Below are 21,323 nucleotides of genomic sequence, written 5' to 3' on the forward strand. Positions count from 1 at the left end.
GGTAACCTGAAAGAGTTGGCTGCTTTTTGGAATCTTTCAGTTCTAGAATCAGTTATACTGTATCAGTCTGTATCACCCTGTATCAGTCTGTATCCCCCTACATCAATCTGTACCAGTTCATATAGGCCTGTAGCACCCTGTATCAATCTGTATCATCCTGTATAAGTCTGTATCACCCTCTATCAGTCTCTATCACCCTGTATCAGTCTGCATAAGTCTATGTCAGTCGATCAGTCTCTATCAGTCTGTATAAGTATGTATCAGTCTGCATCACCCTGTATCAGTTTGTATCACCCTGTATCCATCTGTATCAGTCTTTATCACCCTGTATTCACCTGTATCCATCTGTATAAGTCTGTATCACCCTGTATAATACTAGCAGTCAGTATCAGTCTGTATCACCCTGTATCATACTAGCAGTCAGTATCAGTCTGTATCACCTTGTACCAGTCTGTATCCGTCTGTATCAGTATCAGTCTGTATCACCCTGTATCATACTAGCAGTCTGTATCAGTCTGTATCACCCTGTACCCGTCTGTATCACCCTGTATCATACTAGCAGTCTGTATCAGTCTGTATCACCCTGTATCAGTCTGTATCATCTGTATCATACTAGCAGTCAGTATCAGTCTGTATCACCCTGTATCAGTCTGTACCACCCTTCTCCCCCGATCTGTCTGTATTCCCCTGTATCGGTCTGTATAACCCTGGTCGATGCCTCTCCATGCTGAATCTGACCTTGTTATCTGAGATTACGTTCTTTCTTTCCATCCTGTCTAAATCATGCTCCTAATCAGAGATGTGCTTGATTTGATTATCAGATAGTGTTATTTGAAGTAACTGGTATCCAAAGGGACTGGTGAAGCAGCAGTGACATGGATTCAGTCTGAATGACACTAACAACCTGTCTGGCCTGCAGGAGATGTATGACGTAATCTTGGATGAGAACCAGCTGAGTGATGCCTGTGAGCACATAGCAGACTACCTAGAGGCCTACTGGAGGGCCACCCACCCTCCAGAAACAGAACCTGTTAACCCCTTAGTGGAGAAGCTGGCAGAGAACACTCTGGCTATCAGCCCTGCTCCAAAGGTAACATGAAATCTAACCATAACTCCAACCTCAACCCAAAATCTTACCACAACCCAACTTCACAGTTAGAACACCACCATAGTTATAACGTCACCGTAGTAAGAAGAACATAGTTATAATGTCACCATAGTAAGAAGAACATAGTTATAACGTCACCATAGTAAGAAGAACATAGTTATAATGTCACCATATTTATAACGTCACCATAGTAAGAAGAACATAGTTATAATGTCACCATATTTATAACGTCACCATAGTAAGAAGAACATAGTTATAATGTCACTGTAGTTATAATGTCACCATAGTTATAATGTCACCATAGTTATAATGTCAACATAGTCATAATGTCACCATAGTTATATTGTCACCATAATCATAATGTCACCATAGTTATAACGTCACCATAGTAAGAAGAACATAGTTATAATGTCACCATAGTAAGAAGAACATAGTTATAATGTCACTGTAGTTATAATGTCACCATAGTTATAATGTCACCATAGTTATATTGTCAACATAGTCATAATGTCACCACAGTTATAACATCACCATAGTAAGAAGAACATAGTTATAATGTCACCATAGTTATAATGTCAACATAGATACAATGTCAACATAGTTATAACGTCACCATAGTAAGAAGAACATTGTTATAATGTCACCACAGTTACAATGTCACCATAGTTATAATGTCACCATTGTCATAATGTCACCATAGTTATAAGGTCAACATAGTTATAACGTCACCATAGTAAGAAGAACATTGTTATAATGTCACCACAGTTACAATGTCACCATAGTTATAATGTCACCATTGTCATAATGTCACCATAGTTATAAGGTCAACATAGTTATAATGTCACCATAGTAAGAAGAACATAGTTATAATGTCACCATATTTATAATGTCACAACAGTTATAATGTCACCATAGTAAGAAGAACATAGTTATAATGTCACCATAGTAAGAAATAATATAGTTATAATGTCACCATAGTAAGAAGAACATAGGTATAATGTCACCATATTTATAATGTCACAATAGTTATAATGTCACCATAGTAAGAAATAATATAGTTATAATGTCACCATAGTAAGAAGAACATAGTTATAATGTTACCATAGTTATAATGTCACAACAGTAAGAAGAACATAGTTATAATGTCACCATATTTAAAATGTCACCATAGTAAGAATAACATAGTTATAATGTCAACATAGTTATAATGTCACCATAGTAAGAAGAACATAGTTATAATGTCACTATAGTTGTAATGTCACCATAGTTATAATGTCACCATAGTAATAAGACCATAGTTATAATGTTACCATAGTTATAATGTCACCATAGTAAGAAGAACATAGTTATAATGTCACCATAGTAAGAAGAACATAGTTATAATGTCACTATAGTTGTAATGTCACCATAGTTATAATGTCACCATAGTAAGAAGAACATAGTTATAATGTCACCATATTTATAACGTCACCATAGTAAGAAGAACATAGTTATAATGTCACAATAGTAAGAAGAACATAGTTATAATGTCACTGTAGTTATAATGTCACCATAGTTATAATGTCACCATAGTTATAATGTCAACATAGTCATAATGTCACCATAGTTATATTGTCACCATAATCATAATGTCACCACAGTTATAACATCACCATAGTAAGAAGAACATAGTTATAATGTCACCATAGTTATAATGTCAACATAGATATAATGTCAACATAGTTATAACGTCACCATAGTAAGAAGAACATTGTTATAATGTCACCACAGTTACAATGTCACCATAGTTATAATGTCAACATTGTCATAATGTCACCATAGTTATAAGGTCAACATAGTTATAATGTCAACATAGTAAGAAGAACATAGTTATAATGTCACCATATTTATAATGTCACAACAGTTATAATGTCACCATAGTAAGAAGAACATAGTTATAATGTCACCATAGTAAGAAATAATATAGTTATAATGTCACCATAGTAAGAAGAACATAGGTATAATGTCACCATAGTAAGAAGAACATAGTTATAATGTCACCATAGTAAGAAATAATATAGTTATAATGTCACCATAGTAAGAAGAACATAGTTATAATGTCACCATATTTATAATGTCACAATAGTTATAATGTCACCATAGTAAGAAGAACATAGTTATAATGTCACCATAGTAAGAATAACATAGTTATAATGTTACCATAGTTATAATGTCACAACAGTAAGAAGAACATAGTTATAATGTCACCATATTTAAAATGTCACCATAGTAAGAATAACATAGTTATAATGTCAACATAGTTATAATGTCACCATAGTAAGAAGAACATAGTTATAATGTCACTATATTTATAATGTCACCATAGTTATAATGTCACCATAGTAATAAGACCATAGTTATAATGTTACCATAGTTATAATGTCACCATAGTAAGAAGAACATAGTTATAATGTTACCATAGTTATAATGTCACCATAGTTATAATGTCACCATAGTTATTATGTCATCAGAGTCATAATGTCACAATAGTAAAAATGTCACCATATTTGTAATGTCATCATAGCTATTATGTCATCATAGTTATAATGTCAACATAGTTATAATATCACCATAGTAAAAATGTCACTATAGTTATAATGTCACCATAGTTATAATGTCACCATAGTTATAATGTCAACATAGTCATAATGTCACCATAGTTATATTGTCACCATAATCATAATGTCACCACAGTTATAACATCACCATAGTAAGAAGAACATAGTTATAATGTCAACATAGTTATAATGTCAACATTGTCATAATGTCACCATAGTTATAAGGTCAACATAGTTATAATGTCACCATAGTAAGAAGAACATAGTTATAATGTCACCATTTTTATAATGTCACAACAGTTATAATGTCACCATAGTAAGAAGAACATAGTTATAATGTCACCATATTTAAATGTCACCATAGTAAGAATAACATAGTTATAATGTCAACATAGTTATAATGTCACCATAGTAAGAAGAACATAGTTATAATGTCACTATAGTTATAATGTCAACATAGTTATAATGTCACCATAGTAAGAAGAACATAGTTATAATGTCACTATAGTTATAATGTCACCATAGTTATAATGTCACCATAGTAATAAGACCATAGTTATAATGTTACCATAGTTATAATGTCACCATAGTAAGAAGAACATAGTTATAATGTTACCATAGTTATAATGTCACCATAGTTATAATGTCACCATAGTTATTATGTCATCAGAGTCATAATGTCACCATAGTAAAAATGTCACCATATTTGTAATGTCATCATAGCTATTATGTCATCATAGTTATAATGTCAACATAGTTATAATGTCACCATAGTCATTATGTCACCATAGTTACAATGTCACTATAGTTATAATGTCACCATACTTATAATGTCACCATAGTTATAATGTCACCATAGTTATAATGTCACCATAGTCATTATGTCACCATAGTTACAATGTCACTATAGTTATAATGTCACCATAGTTACAATGTCACTATAGTTATGTCACCATACTTATAATGTCACCATAGTTATAAAGTCATCATAGTTATAATGTCAACATAGTTATAATGTCACCATAGTTATAATGTCATCATAGTTAGAATGTCACCATAGTAAAAATGACAAGATAGTTATAATGTCACCATAGTTATAATGTCACAATAGTTAAAATGTCAACATAGTTATAATGTCACCATAGCTATTATGTCATCATAGTTATAATGTCACAATAGTTATAATGTCACAATAGTTATAATGTCACCATAGTTATTATGTCACCATAGTAAAAATGTCACCATAGTAAAAATGTCACCATAGTTATAAGGTCAACATAGTTATAATGTCACCATAGTAAGAAGAACATAGTTATAATGTCACCATATTTATAATGTCACCATAGTTATAAGGTCAACATAGTTATAATGTCACCATAGTAAGAAGAACATAGTTATAATGTCACCATATTTATAATGTCACAACAGTTATAATGTCACCATAGTAAGAAGAACATAGTTATAATGTCACTATAGTTGTAATGTCACCATAGTTATAATGTCACCATAGTAATAAGACCATAGTTATAATGTTACCATAGTTATAATGTCACCATAGTAATAAGACCATAGTTATAATGTTACCATAGTTATAATGTCACCATAGTAAGAAGAACATAGTTATAATGTCACCATATTTATAACGTCACCATAGTAAGAAGAACATAGTTATAATGTCACCATAGTAAGAAGAACATAGTTATAATGTCACTGTAGTTATAATGTCACCATAGTTATAATGTCACCATAGTTATAATGTCAACATAGTCATAATGTCACCATAGTTATATTGTCACCATAATTATAATGTCACCACAGTTATAACATCACCATAGTAAGAAGAACATAGTTATAATGTCACCATAGTTATAATGTCAACATAGATATAATGTCAACATAGTTATAACGTCACCATAGTAAGAAGAACATTGTTATAATGTCACCACAGTTACAATGTCACCATAGTTATAATGTCAACATTGTCATAATGTCACCATAGTTATAAGGTCAACATAGTTATAATGTCACCATAGTAAGAAGAACATAGTTATAATGTCACCATTTTTATAATGTCACAACAGTTATAATGTCACCATAGTAAGAAGAACATAGTTATAATGTCACCATAGTAAGAAATAATATAGTTATAATGTCACCATAGTAAGAAGAACATAGGTATAATGTCACCATATTTATAATGTCACAATAGTTATAATGTCACCATAGTAAGAAGAACATAGTTATAATGTCACCATAGTAAGAATAACATAGTTATAATGTCACCATAGTTATAATGTCACAACAGTAAGAATAACATAGTTATAATGTTACCATAGTTATAATGTCACAACAGTAAGAAGAACATAGTTATAATGTCACCATATTTAAAATGTCACCATAGTAAGAATAACATAGTTATAATGTCAACATAGTTATAATGTCACCATAGTAAGAAGAACATAGTTATAATGTCACTATAGTTATAATGTCACCATAGTTATAATGTCACCATAGTAATAAGACCATAGTTATAATGTTACCATAGTTATAATGTCACCATAGTAAGAAGAACATAGTTATAATGTTACCATAGTTATAATGTCACCATAGTTATAATGTCACCATAGTTATTATGTCATCAGAGTCATAATGTCACCATAGTAAAAATTTCACCATATTTGTAATGTCATCATAGCTATTATGTCATCATAGTTATAATGTCAACATAGTTATAATATCACCATAGTAAAAATGTCACTATAGTTATAATGTCACCATAGTTATAATGTCACCATAGTAAGAAGAACATAGTTATAATGTCACTATAGTTATAATGTCACCATAGTTATAATGTCACCATAGTAAGAAGAACATAGTTATAATGTCACCATAGTTATAAAGTCACCATAGTTATAATGTCACCATAGTCATTATGTCACCATAGTTACAATGTCACTATAGTTATAATGTCACCATACTTATAATGTCACCATAGTTATAATGTCACCATAGTTATAATGTCACCATAGTTATTATGTCATCATAGTCATAATGTCAACATAGTAAAAATGTCATCATATTTAAAATGTCACCATAGCTATTATGTCATCATAGTTATAATGTCACCATAATTATAATGTCACCATAGTTATCATGTCAACATATTTATAATATCACCATAGTAAAAATGTCACCATAGTTATAATATTACCATAGTTATAATGTCAACATAGTTATAATGTCACCATAGTTATAATGTCAACATAGTTATAATGTCAACATAGTTATAATGTCAACATAGTTATAATGTCATCATAGTTAGAATGTCACCATAGTAAAAATGACAAGATAGTTATAATGTCACCATAGTTATAATGTCACCATAGTTATTATGTCACCATAGTAAAAATGTCACCATAGTAAAAATGTCACCATAGTTATAATGTCACCATAGCTATTATGTCATCATAGTTATAATGTCACAATAGTTATAATGTCACAATAGTTAAAATGTCACCATAGTTATAATGTCACCATAGCTATTATGTCATCATAGTTATAATGTCACAATAGTTATAATGTCACAATAGTTAAAATGTCACCATAGTTATAATGTCAACATAGTTATAATGTCATCATAGTTAGAATGTCACCATAGTAAAAATGTCACCATAGTTATAATGTCACCATAGTTATTATGTCACCATAGTTATAAGGTCAACATAGTTATAATGTCACCATAGTAAGAAGAACATAGTTATAATGTCACCATATTTATAATGTCACAACAGTTATAATGTCACCATAGTAAGAAGAACATAGTTATAATGTCACCATAGTAAGAAATAATATAGTTATAATGTCACCATAGTAAGAAGAACATAGGTATAATGTCACCATATTTATAATGTCACAATAGTTATAATGTCACCATAGTAAGAAGAACATAGTTATAATGTCACCATAGTAAGAATAACATAGTTATAATGTTACCATAGTTATAATGTCACAACAGTAAGAAGAACATAGTTATAATGTCACCATATTTAAAATGTCACCATAGTAAGAATAACATAGTTATAATGTCAACATAGTTATAATGTCACCATAGTAAGAAGAACATAGTTATAATGTCACTATAGTTATAATGTCACCATAGTTATAATGTCACCATAGTAATAAGACCATAGTTATAATGTTACCATAGTTATAATGTCACCATAGTAAGAAGAACATAGTTATAATGTTACCATAGTTATAATGTCACCATAGTTATAATGTCACCATAGTTATTATGTCATCAGAGTCATAATGTCACCATAGTAAAAATGTCACCATATTTGTAATGTCATCATAGCTATTATGTCATCATAGTTATAATGTCAACATAGTTATAATATCACCATAGTAAAAATGTCACTATAGTTATAATGTCACCATAGTTATAATGTCACCATAGTTATAATGTCAACATAGTCATAATGTCACCATAGTTATATTGTCACCATAATCATAATGTCACCACAGTTATAACATCACCATAGTAAGAAGAACATAGTTATAATGTCACCATAGTTATAATGTCAACATAGATATAATGTCAACATAGTTATAACGTCACCATAGTAAGAAGAACATTGTTATAATGTCACCACAGTTACAATGTCACCATAGTTATAATGTCAACATTGTCATAATGTCACCATAGTTATAAGGTCAACATAGTTATAATGTCACCATAGTAAGAAGAACATAGTTATAATGTCACCATTTTTATAATGTCACAACAGTTATAATGTCACCATAGTAAGAAGAACATAGTTATAATGTCACCATAGTAAGAAATAACATAGTTATAATGTCACCATAGTAAGAATAACATAGTTATAATGTTACCATAGTTATAATGTCACAACAGTAAGAAGAACATAGTTATAATGTCACCATATTTAAATGTCACCATAGTAAGAATAACATAGTTATAATGTCAACATAGTTATAATGTCACCATAGTAAGAAGAACATAGTTATAATGTCACTATAGTTATAATGTCACCATAGTAAGAAGAACATAGTTATAATGTCACCATATTTATAACGTCACCATAGTAAGAAGAACATAGTTATAATGTCACCATAGTAAGAAGAACATAGTTATAATGTCACTGTAGTTATAATGTCACCATAGTTATAATGTCACCATAGTTATAATGTCAACATAGTCATAATGTCACCATAGTTATATTGTCACCATAATTATAATGTCACCACAGTTATAACATCACCATAGTAAGAAGAACATAGTTATAATGTCACCATAGTTATAATGTCAACATAGATATAATGTCAACATAGTTATAACGTCACCATAGTAAGAAGAACATTGTTATAATGTCACCACAGTTACAATGTCACCATAGTTATAATGTCAACATTGTCATAATGTCACCATAGTTACAAGGTCAACATAGTTATAATGTCACCATAGTAAGAAGAACATAGTTATAATGTCACCATTTTTATAATGTCACAACAGTTATAATGTCACCATAGTAAGAAGAACATAGTTATAATGTCACCATAGTAAGAAATAACATAGTTATAATGTCACCATAGTAAGAATAACATAGTTATAATGTTACCATAGTTATAATGTCACAACAGTAAGAAGAACATAGTTATAATGTCACCATATTTAAATGTCACCATAGTAAGAATAACATAGTTATAATGTCAACATAGTTATAATGTCACCATAGTAAGAAGAACATAGTTATAATGTCACTATAGTTATAATGTCAACATAGTTATAATGTCACCATAGTAAGAAGAACATAGTTATAATGTCACTATAGTTATAATGTCACCATAGTTATAATGTCACCATAGTAATAAGACCATAGTTATAATGTTACCATAGTTATAATGTCACCATAGTAAGAAGAACATAGTTATAATGTTACCATAGTTATAATGTCACCATAGTTATAATGTCACCATAGTTATTATGTCATCAGAGTCATAATGTCACCATAGTAAAAATGTCACCATATTTGTAATGTCATCATAGCTATTATGTCATCATAGTTATAATGTCAACATAGTTATAATATCACCATAGTAAAAATGTCACTATAGTTATAATGTCACCATAGTAAGAAGAACATAGTTATAATGTCACCATAGTAAAAATGTCACTATAGTTATAATGTCACCATAGTAAGAAGAACATAGTTATAATATCACCATAGTAAAAATGTCACTATAGTTATAATGTCACCATAGTAAAAATGTCACTATAGTTATAATGTCACCATAGTAAGAAGAACATAGTTATAATATCACCATAGTAAAAATGTCACTATAGTTATAATGTCACCATAGTAAGAAGAACATAGTTATAATATCACCATAGTAAAAATGTCACTATAGTTATAATGTCACCATAGTTATAAAGTCACCATAGTTATAATGTTACCATAGTTACAATGTCACTATAGTTATAATGTCACCATACTTATAATGTCACCATAGTTATAATGTCACCATAGTTATAATGTCACCATAGTCATTATGTCACCATAGTTACAATGTCACTATAGTTATAATGTCACCATAGTTACAATGTCACTATAGTTATAATGTCACCATACTTATAATGTCACCATAGTTATTATGTCACCATAGTTACAATGTCACTATAGTTATAATGTCACCATAGTTACAATGTCACTATAGTTATAATGTCACCATACTTATAATGTCACCATAGTTATTATGTCATCATAGTCATAATGTCAACATAGTAAAAATGTCATCATATTTAAAATGTCACCATAGCTATTATGTCATCATAGTTATAATGTCACCATAATTATAATGTCACCATAGTTATCATGTCAACATATTTATAATATCACCATAGTAAAAATGTCACCATAGTTATAATATTACCATAGTTATAATGTCAACATAGTTATAATGTCAACATAGTTATAATGTCAACATAGTTAGAATGTCACCATAGTAAAAATGTCACCATAGTTATAATGTCACCATAGTTATAATGTCACAATAGTTATAATGTCAACATAGTTATAATGTCACCATAGTAAGAAATAATATAGTTATAATGTCACCATAGTAAGAAGAACATAGGTATAATGTCACCATAGTAAGAAGAACATAGTTATAATGTCACCATATTTATAATGTCACAACAGTTATAATGTCACCATAGTAAGAAGAACATAGTTATAATGTCACCATAGTTATAATGTCAACATTGTCATAATGTCACCATAGTTATAAGGTCAACATAGTTATAATGTCACCATAGTAAGAAGAACATAGTTATAATGTCACCATATTTATAATGTCACAACAGTTATAATGTCACCATAGTAAGAAGAACATAGTTATAATGTCACCATAGTAAGAAATAATATAGTTATAATGTCACCATAGTAAGAAGAACATAGGTATAATGTCACAACAGTAAGAAGAACATAGTTATAATGTCACTATAGTTATAATGTCACCATAGTAATAAGACCATAGTTATAATGTTACCATAGTTATAATGTTACCATAGTTATAATGTCACCATAGTAAGAAGAACATAGTTATAATGTCACCATAGTTATAAAGTCACCATAGTTATAATGTCACCATAGTCATTATGTCACCATAGTTACAATGTCACTATAGTTATAATGTCACCATACCTATAATGTCACCATAGTTATAATGTCACCATAGTTATAATGTCACCATAGTTATTATGTCATCATAGTCATAATGTCAACATAGTAAAAATGTCATCATATTTAAAATGTCACCATAGTTATAATGTCACCATAGTTATAATGTCATCATAGCTATTATGTCATCATAGTTATAATGTCACAATAGTTATAATGTCACAATAGTTAAAATGTCAACATAGTTATAATGTCAACATAGTTATAATGTCGTCATAGTTATAATGTCAACATAGTTATAATGTCACCATAGCTATTATGTCATCATAGTTATAATGTCAACATAGTTATAATGTCGTCATAGTTATAATGTCAACATAGTTATAATGTCAACATAGTTATAATGTCAACATAGTTATAATGTCAACATAGTTATAATGTCATCATAGTTATTATGTCACCATAGTAAAAATGTCACCATAGTAAAAATGTCACCATAGTTATAAGGTCAACATAGTTATAATGTCACCATAGTAAGAAGAACATAGTTATAATGTCACCATATTTATAATGTCACAACAGTTATAATGTCACCATAGTAAGAAGAACATAGTTATAATGTCACCATAGTAAGAAATAATATAGTTATAATGTCACCATAGTAAGAAGAACATAGGTATAATGTCACCATATTTATAATGTCACAATAGTTATAATGTCACCATAGTAAGAAGAACATAGTTATAATGTCACCATAGTTATAATGTCACAACAGTAAGAAGAAGATAGTTATAATGTCACCATATTTAAAATGTCACCATAGTAAGAATAACATAGTTATAATGTCAACATAGTTATAATGTCACCATAGTAAGAAGAACATAGTTATAATGTCAACATAGTTATAATGTCACCATAGTAAGAAGAACATAGTTATAATGTCACTATAGTTATAATGTCACCATAGTAATAAGACCATAGTTATAATGTTACCATAGTTATAATGTTACCATAGTTATAATGTCACCATAGTAAGAAGAACATAGTTATAATGTTACCATAGTTATAATGTCAACATAGATATAATGTCAACATAGTAAGAAGAACATAGTTATAATGTCACTATAGTTATAATGTCACCATAGTTATAATGTCACCATATTTAAAATGTCACCATAGTAAGAATAACATAGTTATAATGTCACTATAGTTATAATGTCACCATAGTAATAAGACCATAGCTTTAATGTTACCATAGTTATAATGTCACCATAGTTATAATGTCACCATAGTTATTATGTCATCAGAGTCATAATGTCACCATAGTAAAAATGTCAGCATATTTGTAATGTCATCATAGCTATTATGTCATCATAGTTATAATGTCAACATAGTTATAATATCACCATAGTAAAAATGTCACTATAGTTATAATGTCACCATAGTTATAATGTCACCATAGTTATAATGTCACCATAGTTATAATGTCACCATAGTAAGAAGAACATAGTTATAATGTCACCATAGTTATAAAGTCACCATAGTTATAATGTCACCATAGTAAAAATGTCAGCATATTTGTAATGTCATCATAGCTATTATGTCATCATAGTTATAATGTCACCATAGTCATTATGTCACCATAGTTACAATGTCACTATAGTTATAATGTCACCATACTTATAATGTCACCATAGTTATAATGTCACCATAGTTATAATGTCACCATAGTTATAATGTCACCATAGTTATTATGTCATCATAGTCATAATGTCAACATAGTAAAAATGTCATCATATTTAAAATGTCACCATAGCTATTATGTCATCATAGTTATAATGTCACCATAATTATAATGTCACCATAGTAAAAAATGTCAACATAGTTATAATGTCATCATAGTTTTAATGTCATCATAGTTATAATGTCACCATAGTTATAATGTCACCATAGTTATAATGTCAACGTAGTTATTATGTCATCATAGTTATAATGTCACCATAGGTATGGCACCAGAGTTACAATGTCAAATCAAATTAAATCAAATCAAAGTTATTTATACAGCCCTTCGTACATCAGCTGAACATCTCAAAGTGCTGTACAGAAACCCAGCCTAAGACCCAAAACAGCAAGCAATGCAGGTGTAGAAGCACGGTGGCTAGGAAAAACTCCCTAGAAAGGCCAAAACCTAGGAAGAAACCTAGAGAGAAACCAGGCTATGTGGGGTGGCCAGTCCTCTTCTGGCTGTGCCGTGTGGAGATTATAACAGAACATGGCCAAGATGTTCAAATGTTCATAAATGACCAGCATGGTCCAATAATAATAAGGCAGAACAGTTGAAACTGGAGCAGCAGCACGGCCAGGTGGACTGGGGACAGCAAGGAGTCATCATGTCAGGTAGTCCTGGGGCATGGCCCTAAGGCTCAGGTCCTCCGAGAGAGAAAACGAAAGAGAGAAGGAGAGAATTAGAGAACGCACACTTTGATTCACACAGGACACCGAATAGGACAGGAGAAGTACTCCAGATATAACAAACTGACACTAGCCCCCCAACACATAAACTACTGCAGCATAAATACTGGAGGCTGAGACAGGAGGGGTCAGGAGACACTGTGGCCCCATCCGAGGACACCCCCGGACAGGGCCAAACAGGAAGGATATAACCCCACCCATGTCACCATAGTTATAATGCCAAAGTAGTTATAATGTCACCATAGTAAAAATGTCAACATAGTTATAATGTGACCAAAGTTATTATGTCACCACAGTTATAATGTCATCATAGTTATAATGTCACCATAAGTATGATGTCACCATAGTAAGAAGAACATATTTTTATGTCAACATAGTTATAATGTCAACATAGTTATAATGTCACCATAGTAAGAAGGACATAGTTATAATGTCACCATATTTATAATGTCACAACAGTTATAATGTCACCATAGTAAGAAGAACATAGTTATAATGTCACCATAGTAAGAAATAATATAGTTATAATGTCACCATAGTAAGAAGAACATAGGTATAATGTCACCATATTTATAATGTCACAATAGTTATAATGTCACCATAGTAAGAAGAACATAGTTATAATGTCACCATAGTAAGAATAACATAGTTATAATGTTACCATAGTTATAATGTCACAACAGTAAGAAGAAGATAGTTATAATGTCACCATATTTAAAATGTCACCATAGTAAGAATAACATAGTTATAATGTCAACATAGTTATAATGTCACCATAGTAAGAAGAACATAGTTATAATGTCACTATAGTTGTAATGTCACCATAGTTATAATGTCACCATATTTAAAATGTCACCATAGTAAGAATAACATAGTTATAATGTCAACATAGTTATAATGTCACCATAGTAAGAAGAACATAGTTATAATGTCACTATAGTTATAATGTCACCATAGTAATAAGACCATAGTTATAATGTTACCATAGTTATAATGTTACCATAGTTATAATGTCACCATAGTAAGAAGAACATAGTTATAATGTTACCATAGTTATAATGTCAACATAGATATAATGTCAACATAGTAAGAAGAACATAGTTATAATGTCACTATAGTTATAATGTCACCATAGTAATAAGACCATAGTTATAATGTTACCATAGTTATAATGTCACCATAGTTATAATGTCACCATAGTTATTATGTCATCAGAGTCATAATGTCACCATAGTAAAAATGTCAGCATATTTGTAATGTCATCATAGCTATTATGTCATCATAGTTATAATGTCAACATAGTTATAATATCACCATAGTAAAAATGTCACTATAGTTATAATGTCACCATAGTTATAATGTCACCATAGTTATAATGTCACCATAGTCATTATGTCACCATAGTTACAATGTCACTATAGTTATAATGTCACCATAGTTATAATGTCACCATAGTAAGAAGAACATAGTTATAATGTTACCATAGTAAGAAGAACATAGTTATAATGTCACCATAGTTATAATGTCACCATAGTTATAATGTCACCATAGTCATTATGTCACCATAGTTACAATGTCACTATAGTTATAATGTCACCATACTTATAATGTCACCATAGTTATAATGTCACCATAGTTATAATGTCACCATAGTTATTATGTCATCATAGTCATAATGTCAACATAGTAAAAATGTCATCATATTTAAAATGTCACCATAGCTATTATGTCATCATAGTTATAATGTCACCATAATTATAATGTCACCATAGTAAAAAATGTCAACATAGTTATAATGTCATCATAGTTATAATGTCATCATAGTTATAATGTCACCATAGTTATAATGTCAACGTAGTTATTATGTCAACGTAGTTATTATGTCATCATAGTTATAATGTCATCATAGTTATAATGTCACCATAGTTATAATGTCAACATAGTTATAATGTCAACATAGTTATAATGTCATCATAGTTATAATGTCATCATAGTTATAATGTCACCTTAGTTATAACGTCACCATAGGTATGGCACCAGAGTTACAATGTCAAATCAAATTAAATCAAATCAAAGTTATTTATACAGCCCTTCGTACATCAGCTGAACATCTCAAAGTGCTGTACAGAAACCCAGCCTAAGACCCAAAACAGCAAGCAATGCAGGTGTAGAAGCACGGTGGCTAGGAAAAACTCCCTAGAAAGGCCAAAACCTAGGAAGAAACCTAGAGAGAAACCAGGCTATGTGGGGTGGCCAGTCCTCTTCTGGCTGTGCCGTGTGGAGATTATAACAGAACATGGCCAAGATGTTCAAATGTTCATAAATGACCAGCATGGTCCAATAATAATAAGGCAGAACAGTTGAAACTGGAGCAGCAGCACGGCCAGGTGGACTGGGGACAGCAAGGAGTCATCATGTCAGGTAGTCCTGGGGCATGGCCCTAAGGCTCAGGTCCTCCGAGAGAGAAAACGAAAGAGAGAAGGAGAGAATTAGAGAACGCACACTTTGATTCACACAGGACACCGAATAGGACAGGAGAAGTACTCCAGATATAACAAACTGACACTAGCCCCCCAACACATAAACTACTGCAGCATAAATACTGGAGGCTGAGACAGGAGGGGTCAGGAGACACTGTGGCCCCATCCGAGGACACCCCCGGACAGGGCCAAACAGGAAGGATATAACCCCACCCATGTCACCATAGTTATAATGCCAAAGTAGTTATAATGTCACCATAGTAAAAATGTCAACATAGTTATAATGTGACCAAAGTTATTATGTCACCACAGTTATAATGTCATCATAGTTATAATGTCACCATAAGTATGATGTCACCATAGTAAGAAGAACATATTTTTATGTCAACATAGTTATAATGTCAACATAGTTATAATGTCACCATAGTAAGAAGGACATAGTTTTATGTCACTATAGTTATAATGTTACCATAGTTATAACGTCAACATATTTATCACGTCACCATAGTAAGAAGAACATAGTTATAATGTCAACATAGTTATTATGTTACCATCGTTATAATGTCACCATAGTTATAATGTCAACATAGTTATAATGTCACCATAGTTATAATGTCAACATAGTTATAATGTCAACATAGTTATAATGTCACCATAGTTATAATGTCAACATAGTTATTATGTTACCATCGTTATAATGTCAACATAGTTATAATGTCACCATAGTTATAATGTCACCATAGTTATAATGTCACCATAGTTATAATGTCAACATAGTTATAATGTTACCATAGTTATAATGTCACCATAGTAAGAAGAACATAGTTATAATATGACCATAGTTATAATGTCAACATAGTTATAATGTCAACATAGTTATAATGTCAACATAGTTATAATGTCAACATAGTTATAATGTCACCATAGTAAGAAGAACATAGTTATAATATGACCATAGTTATAATGTCAACATAGTTATAATGTCACCATAGTTATAATGTCACCATAGTAAGAAGAACATAGTTATAATTTGACCATAGTTATAATGTCAACAATGTTACCATTGTTATAATTTCACCATAGTTATAATGTCACCATAGTTATAATGTCACCATAGTTATATTGTCATCATAGTTATAATGTCAACATAGTTATAATGTTACCATAGTTATAATGTTACCATAGGTATAATGTCACCATAGTTATTATGTCACCATAGTTATTATGTCACCATAGTAAAATGTCACCATAGTAATAATGTCACCATAGTAATAATGTCACCATATTTATAATGTCAACATAGTTATAATGTCACTATAGTTAGTACGTCACTGTAGTTAGAACCTCACTGTAGTTAGATCCTCACTGTAGTTAGAACCTCACTGTAGTTAGAACTTCACTGTAGTTAGAACCTCACTGTAGTTAGAATGTCAACAGAGTTGGAACAGAATAGGAATGTCACCATAGTTAGAACGTCACATTGTTGGATCATAATAAGAACGTTACCATAGCTATATCACCATAGTTAGAATGTTATAGTAGTTAGAATATCACCTTAGCTGTACTAAAACTCCTGTTTTCATTTTCATCATGTGTCATTTGTCATTTCTTCTCCCTCTTTACTAATATCCTGTGGAAAATACCAGAAGTGAGATATCTTTTTCTGGTGAGTCACCACGTAGACACCATCTACCATCTACACCATAGACACATATAAACACCCCACCCCGCACCATTTACACATCATACACTGTATATACACCATTTATACAGTGCATTTAGAATGTAGTCACTAACTTTTTCCAAATTATTTTACATTACAGCCCTATTCTGAAATGTATTAATTCGTTTTTTCCCTCATCAATCTACACACAATACCCCATAATGACAAAGCAATACCCCATAATGACATCACAATACCCCATAATGACAAAGCAATACCCCATAATGACATCACAATACCCCATAATGACAAAGCAATACCCCATAATGACATCACAATACCCCATAATGACAAAGCAATACCCCATAATGACATCACAATACCCCATAATGACAAAGCAATACCCCATAATGACATCACAATACCCCATAATGACAAAGCAATACCCCATAATGACATCACAATACCCCATAATGACAAAGCAATACCCCATAATGACATCACAATACCCCATAATGACATCACAATACCCCATAATGACATCACAATACCCCATAATGACATCACAATACCCCATAATGACATCACAATACCCCATAATGACATCACAATACCCCATAATGACATCACAATACCCCATAATGACAAAGCAAAAACAAATGTCTTCAAAATAAAGTTACATTTACATAAGTTTTCAGACCCTTTACTCAGCACCTTTGGCAGCGAGTACAGCCTGGAGTCTTCTTGGGTATGATGCTGCAAGCTTGGCACACCTGTATTTGGGGAGTTTCTCCCATTCTCCTCTACAGATCTTCTCAAGCTCTGTCAGGTTGGATGAGGAGCAATGCTGCACAGCTTTTTTTTGGTGTCTCCAGAGATTTTAGATCAGGTTCGAGTCCGTTCTCTGGCTGGGCCAGATCTCCTGCGTTGTCTTGGCTGTGTGCTTAGGGTCGTTTTCCTGTTGGAAGGTGAACCTTCACCCTAGTCTGAGGTCCTGAGCACTTTGGAGCAGGCTTTCATCATAGATCTCTCTGTACTTTGCTCCCTTCATCTTTCCCTCCATCCTGACTAGTCTCCCAGTCGATGCCGCTGAAAAACATCCACACAGCGTGATGCTGGCACTACCCTGCTAGACCGTAGGGGTGGTGCTTGGTTTCAATAGGCCAGAGAATCTTGTTTCTTAGGGTCCGAGAGTCCTTTAGGTGCCTTTTGGCAAACTCCAAGTGGGTGGTCATGTGCCTTTTACTGAGTAGGGGCTTCCATCTGGCCACTCTACCATAAAGGCCTGATTGGTGGAGTGCTGCAGAGATGGTTGTCCTTCTGGAAGGTTCTCCCATCTCCACAAAGGAAGACTGGAGCTCTGTCAAAGTAACCACCTCCCTGACCAAGTCCATTCTCCCCAGATTGTTCAGTTTGGCCGGGCAGTCAGCTCTTGGAAGAGTCTTGGTGGTTCCAAACTTCTTCCATTTCAGGAATGGATGCCACTGAGTTCTTGGGGATCTTCAATGCTGCAGAACATTTTTGGTACCCTTCCCCAGGTCTGTACCTTGACACAATCCTGCCTCAGAGCTCTATGGATGATTGCTTCGACCTCATGGCTTGGTTTTTGCTCTGACATGCACTGTCAACTGTGGGACCTTATATAGACAGGTGTGTCTTCCCAAATCATTTTCCAATCAATTGAATGTATCACAGATGGACTCCAATCAAGTTGTAGAAACATCAAGTATGATCAAAGGAAACAGGATGCACCCGAGCTCAATTTTGAGTCTCATAGCAAAGGGTCTGAATACTTATGTAAATAAGGTATGTTTTTTATTGGTGATCATTTTGTTAAAATGTTTAAAAACCTATTTTCACTTTGTCATGATGGGGTGATGATGTGTGGAGATTGAGAGGGGGGGGTGTAATCCATTTTAGAATAAGGCTGTAAGGTAACACAATGTGGAAAAAGGGAAGGGGTCTGAATACACACACCATGTACACACCTTTTTTTTTACAGGTAGTCAATGTTGAGACCAAAGTATCTTTTCCAGATGAGCCCTGTGTAGCACCACAACACAAACACATTGATATACACAATAAAATACACAACAAGCAATCATAAACCATATGCTGCAACCATATGAAATGCCCTAGAGACACCAATACCTCTAATTTTAAAGTTAATTGTAAATGATTCCACACTTAAGGGTGCAAGGAAACCAAACGCTGATCTACCTAAATCTACACATCAAAGGAGTTTCCAGAGTTAACCAACCCTGTGAATGGGTTTGATAACTTGTCAGTTTAAATCTTACCAGTGATGTTAGGTAAGGCGGAAGTTTGTGGAGCAGAATTTTTTGTAGACATAAAGAGCGTGATGTGATCTACTTCAAAGAGGTCCAGCCAGCCTTTTGGTAAAGAATAGAGTGATGAGTAATAAAACTGTCTGCTGTGATAAAACAAAGGGAGCTATGAAACAGCATCCAAGAGTTTAACAGTAGAAGCAGCTGCACTGATAAATAGTATCACCATAATCAACAACAGGTAGAACGGTTGACTGCACAATCTGCTTCCTGCTGACTAGAGAGAGACCAGTTTCTTAACAAGCTAAGTTGTATGTTTTTTAAACTATAAATCATTGTCAATCCAAATACCAAGGTATTTGTATGCAGAGACTCGTTCGATTCTAGAGCCATCCTGTAATGATGGGACGGTGAGTCGGAAGCAGGTTCCAGGTGAAACGTTTTAATACAACAAAACCAAGAACACAACACTAACATAAAGGCAGAACGCCGATACACAAGAACAATACCAACTGGTGAGTGAACCTGGAAGAGTGACACATCGCCTCCGGTCTCGCCTACACTGGAAGGGGGTCAACCTAGTAGAGGAGCGATGTAGAGATTTCTGGGCGTACTCTGCCCAAGGAAGGAAACGTGCCCACTCACCCTGCTGATCTTGACAGTGACTCCTCAGGAAACTCCCCAGCTCTCTCCACCTGCATGTTAGACTGAGGCCAATACCTGGATGTGAGGCTAACCATGACCCCAAGCTTTTCCAAGAAGGTCCTCAATACTCGGGATGTGAATTGTGGTCCACAGTCTGAGACAATGTCCTTCGGAAGACCATAATACCGGAAGACCTGCTGGAAGAGTGCCTCATTGACCTGGAGAGCAGTGGGAAGACCAGGAAGAGGGATTAAATGACATGACTTGGAGAATCTATCCACTACCAGCAGAATGGTGGTGAAACCATCAGAAGGGGGAAGATCAGTTACAAAGTCAATGGGTAGATAGGACCAAGGTCGCTGAGGCA

The 21,323-nt window shown here is 32.5% G+C and overlaps 1 protein-coding gene across 2 annotated transcripts in view; it reads left to right on the plus strand.

Annotated features, from left to right (window-relative positions):
• cacnb2b (calcium channel, voltage-dependent, beta 2b) overlaps nt 1-21,323 on the plus strand; it is a 136,188-nt gene that overhangs the window by 62,770 nt on the left and 52,095 nt on the right. The window contains exons 13-14 of one of the 2 annotated variants that reach the window (XM_031807349.1): nt 920-1,090; nt 18,007-18,026. In XM_031807349.1, the coding sequence (XP_031663209.1) occupies nt 920-1,090; nt 18,007-18,012 (177 nt within the window). In that variant the 3' untranslated portion in view covers nt 18,013-18,026. Of the gene's footprint in view, nt 1-919; nt 1,100-18,006; nt 18,027-21,323 lie in introns of those variants that run through there. The other variant, XM_031807348.1, reaches the window with a different exon arrangement.

Source organism: Oncorhynchus kisutch, linkage group LG27 (genome assembly GCF_002021735.2).
Source record: "Oncorhynchus kisutch isolate 150728-3 linkage group LG27, Okis_V2, whole genome shotgun sequence".
Lineage (NCBI taxonomy): Eukaryota > Metazoa > Chordata > Actinopteri > Salmoniformes > Salmonidae > Oncorhynchus > Oncorhynchus kisutch.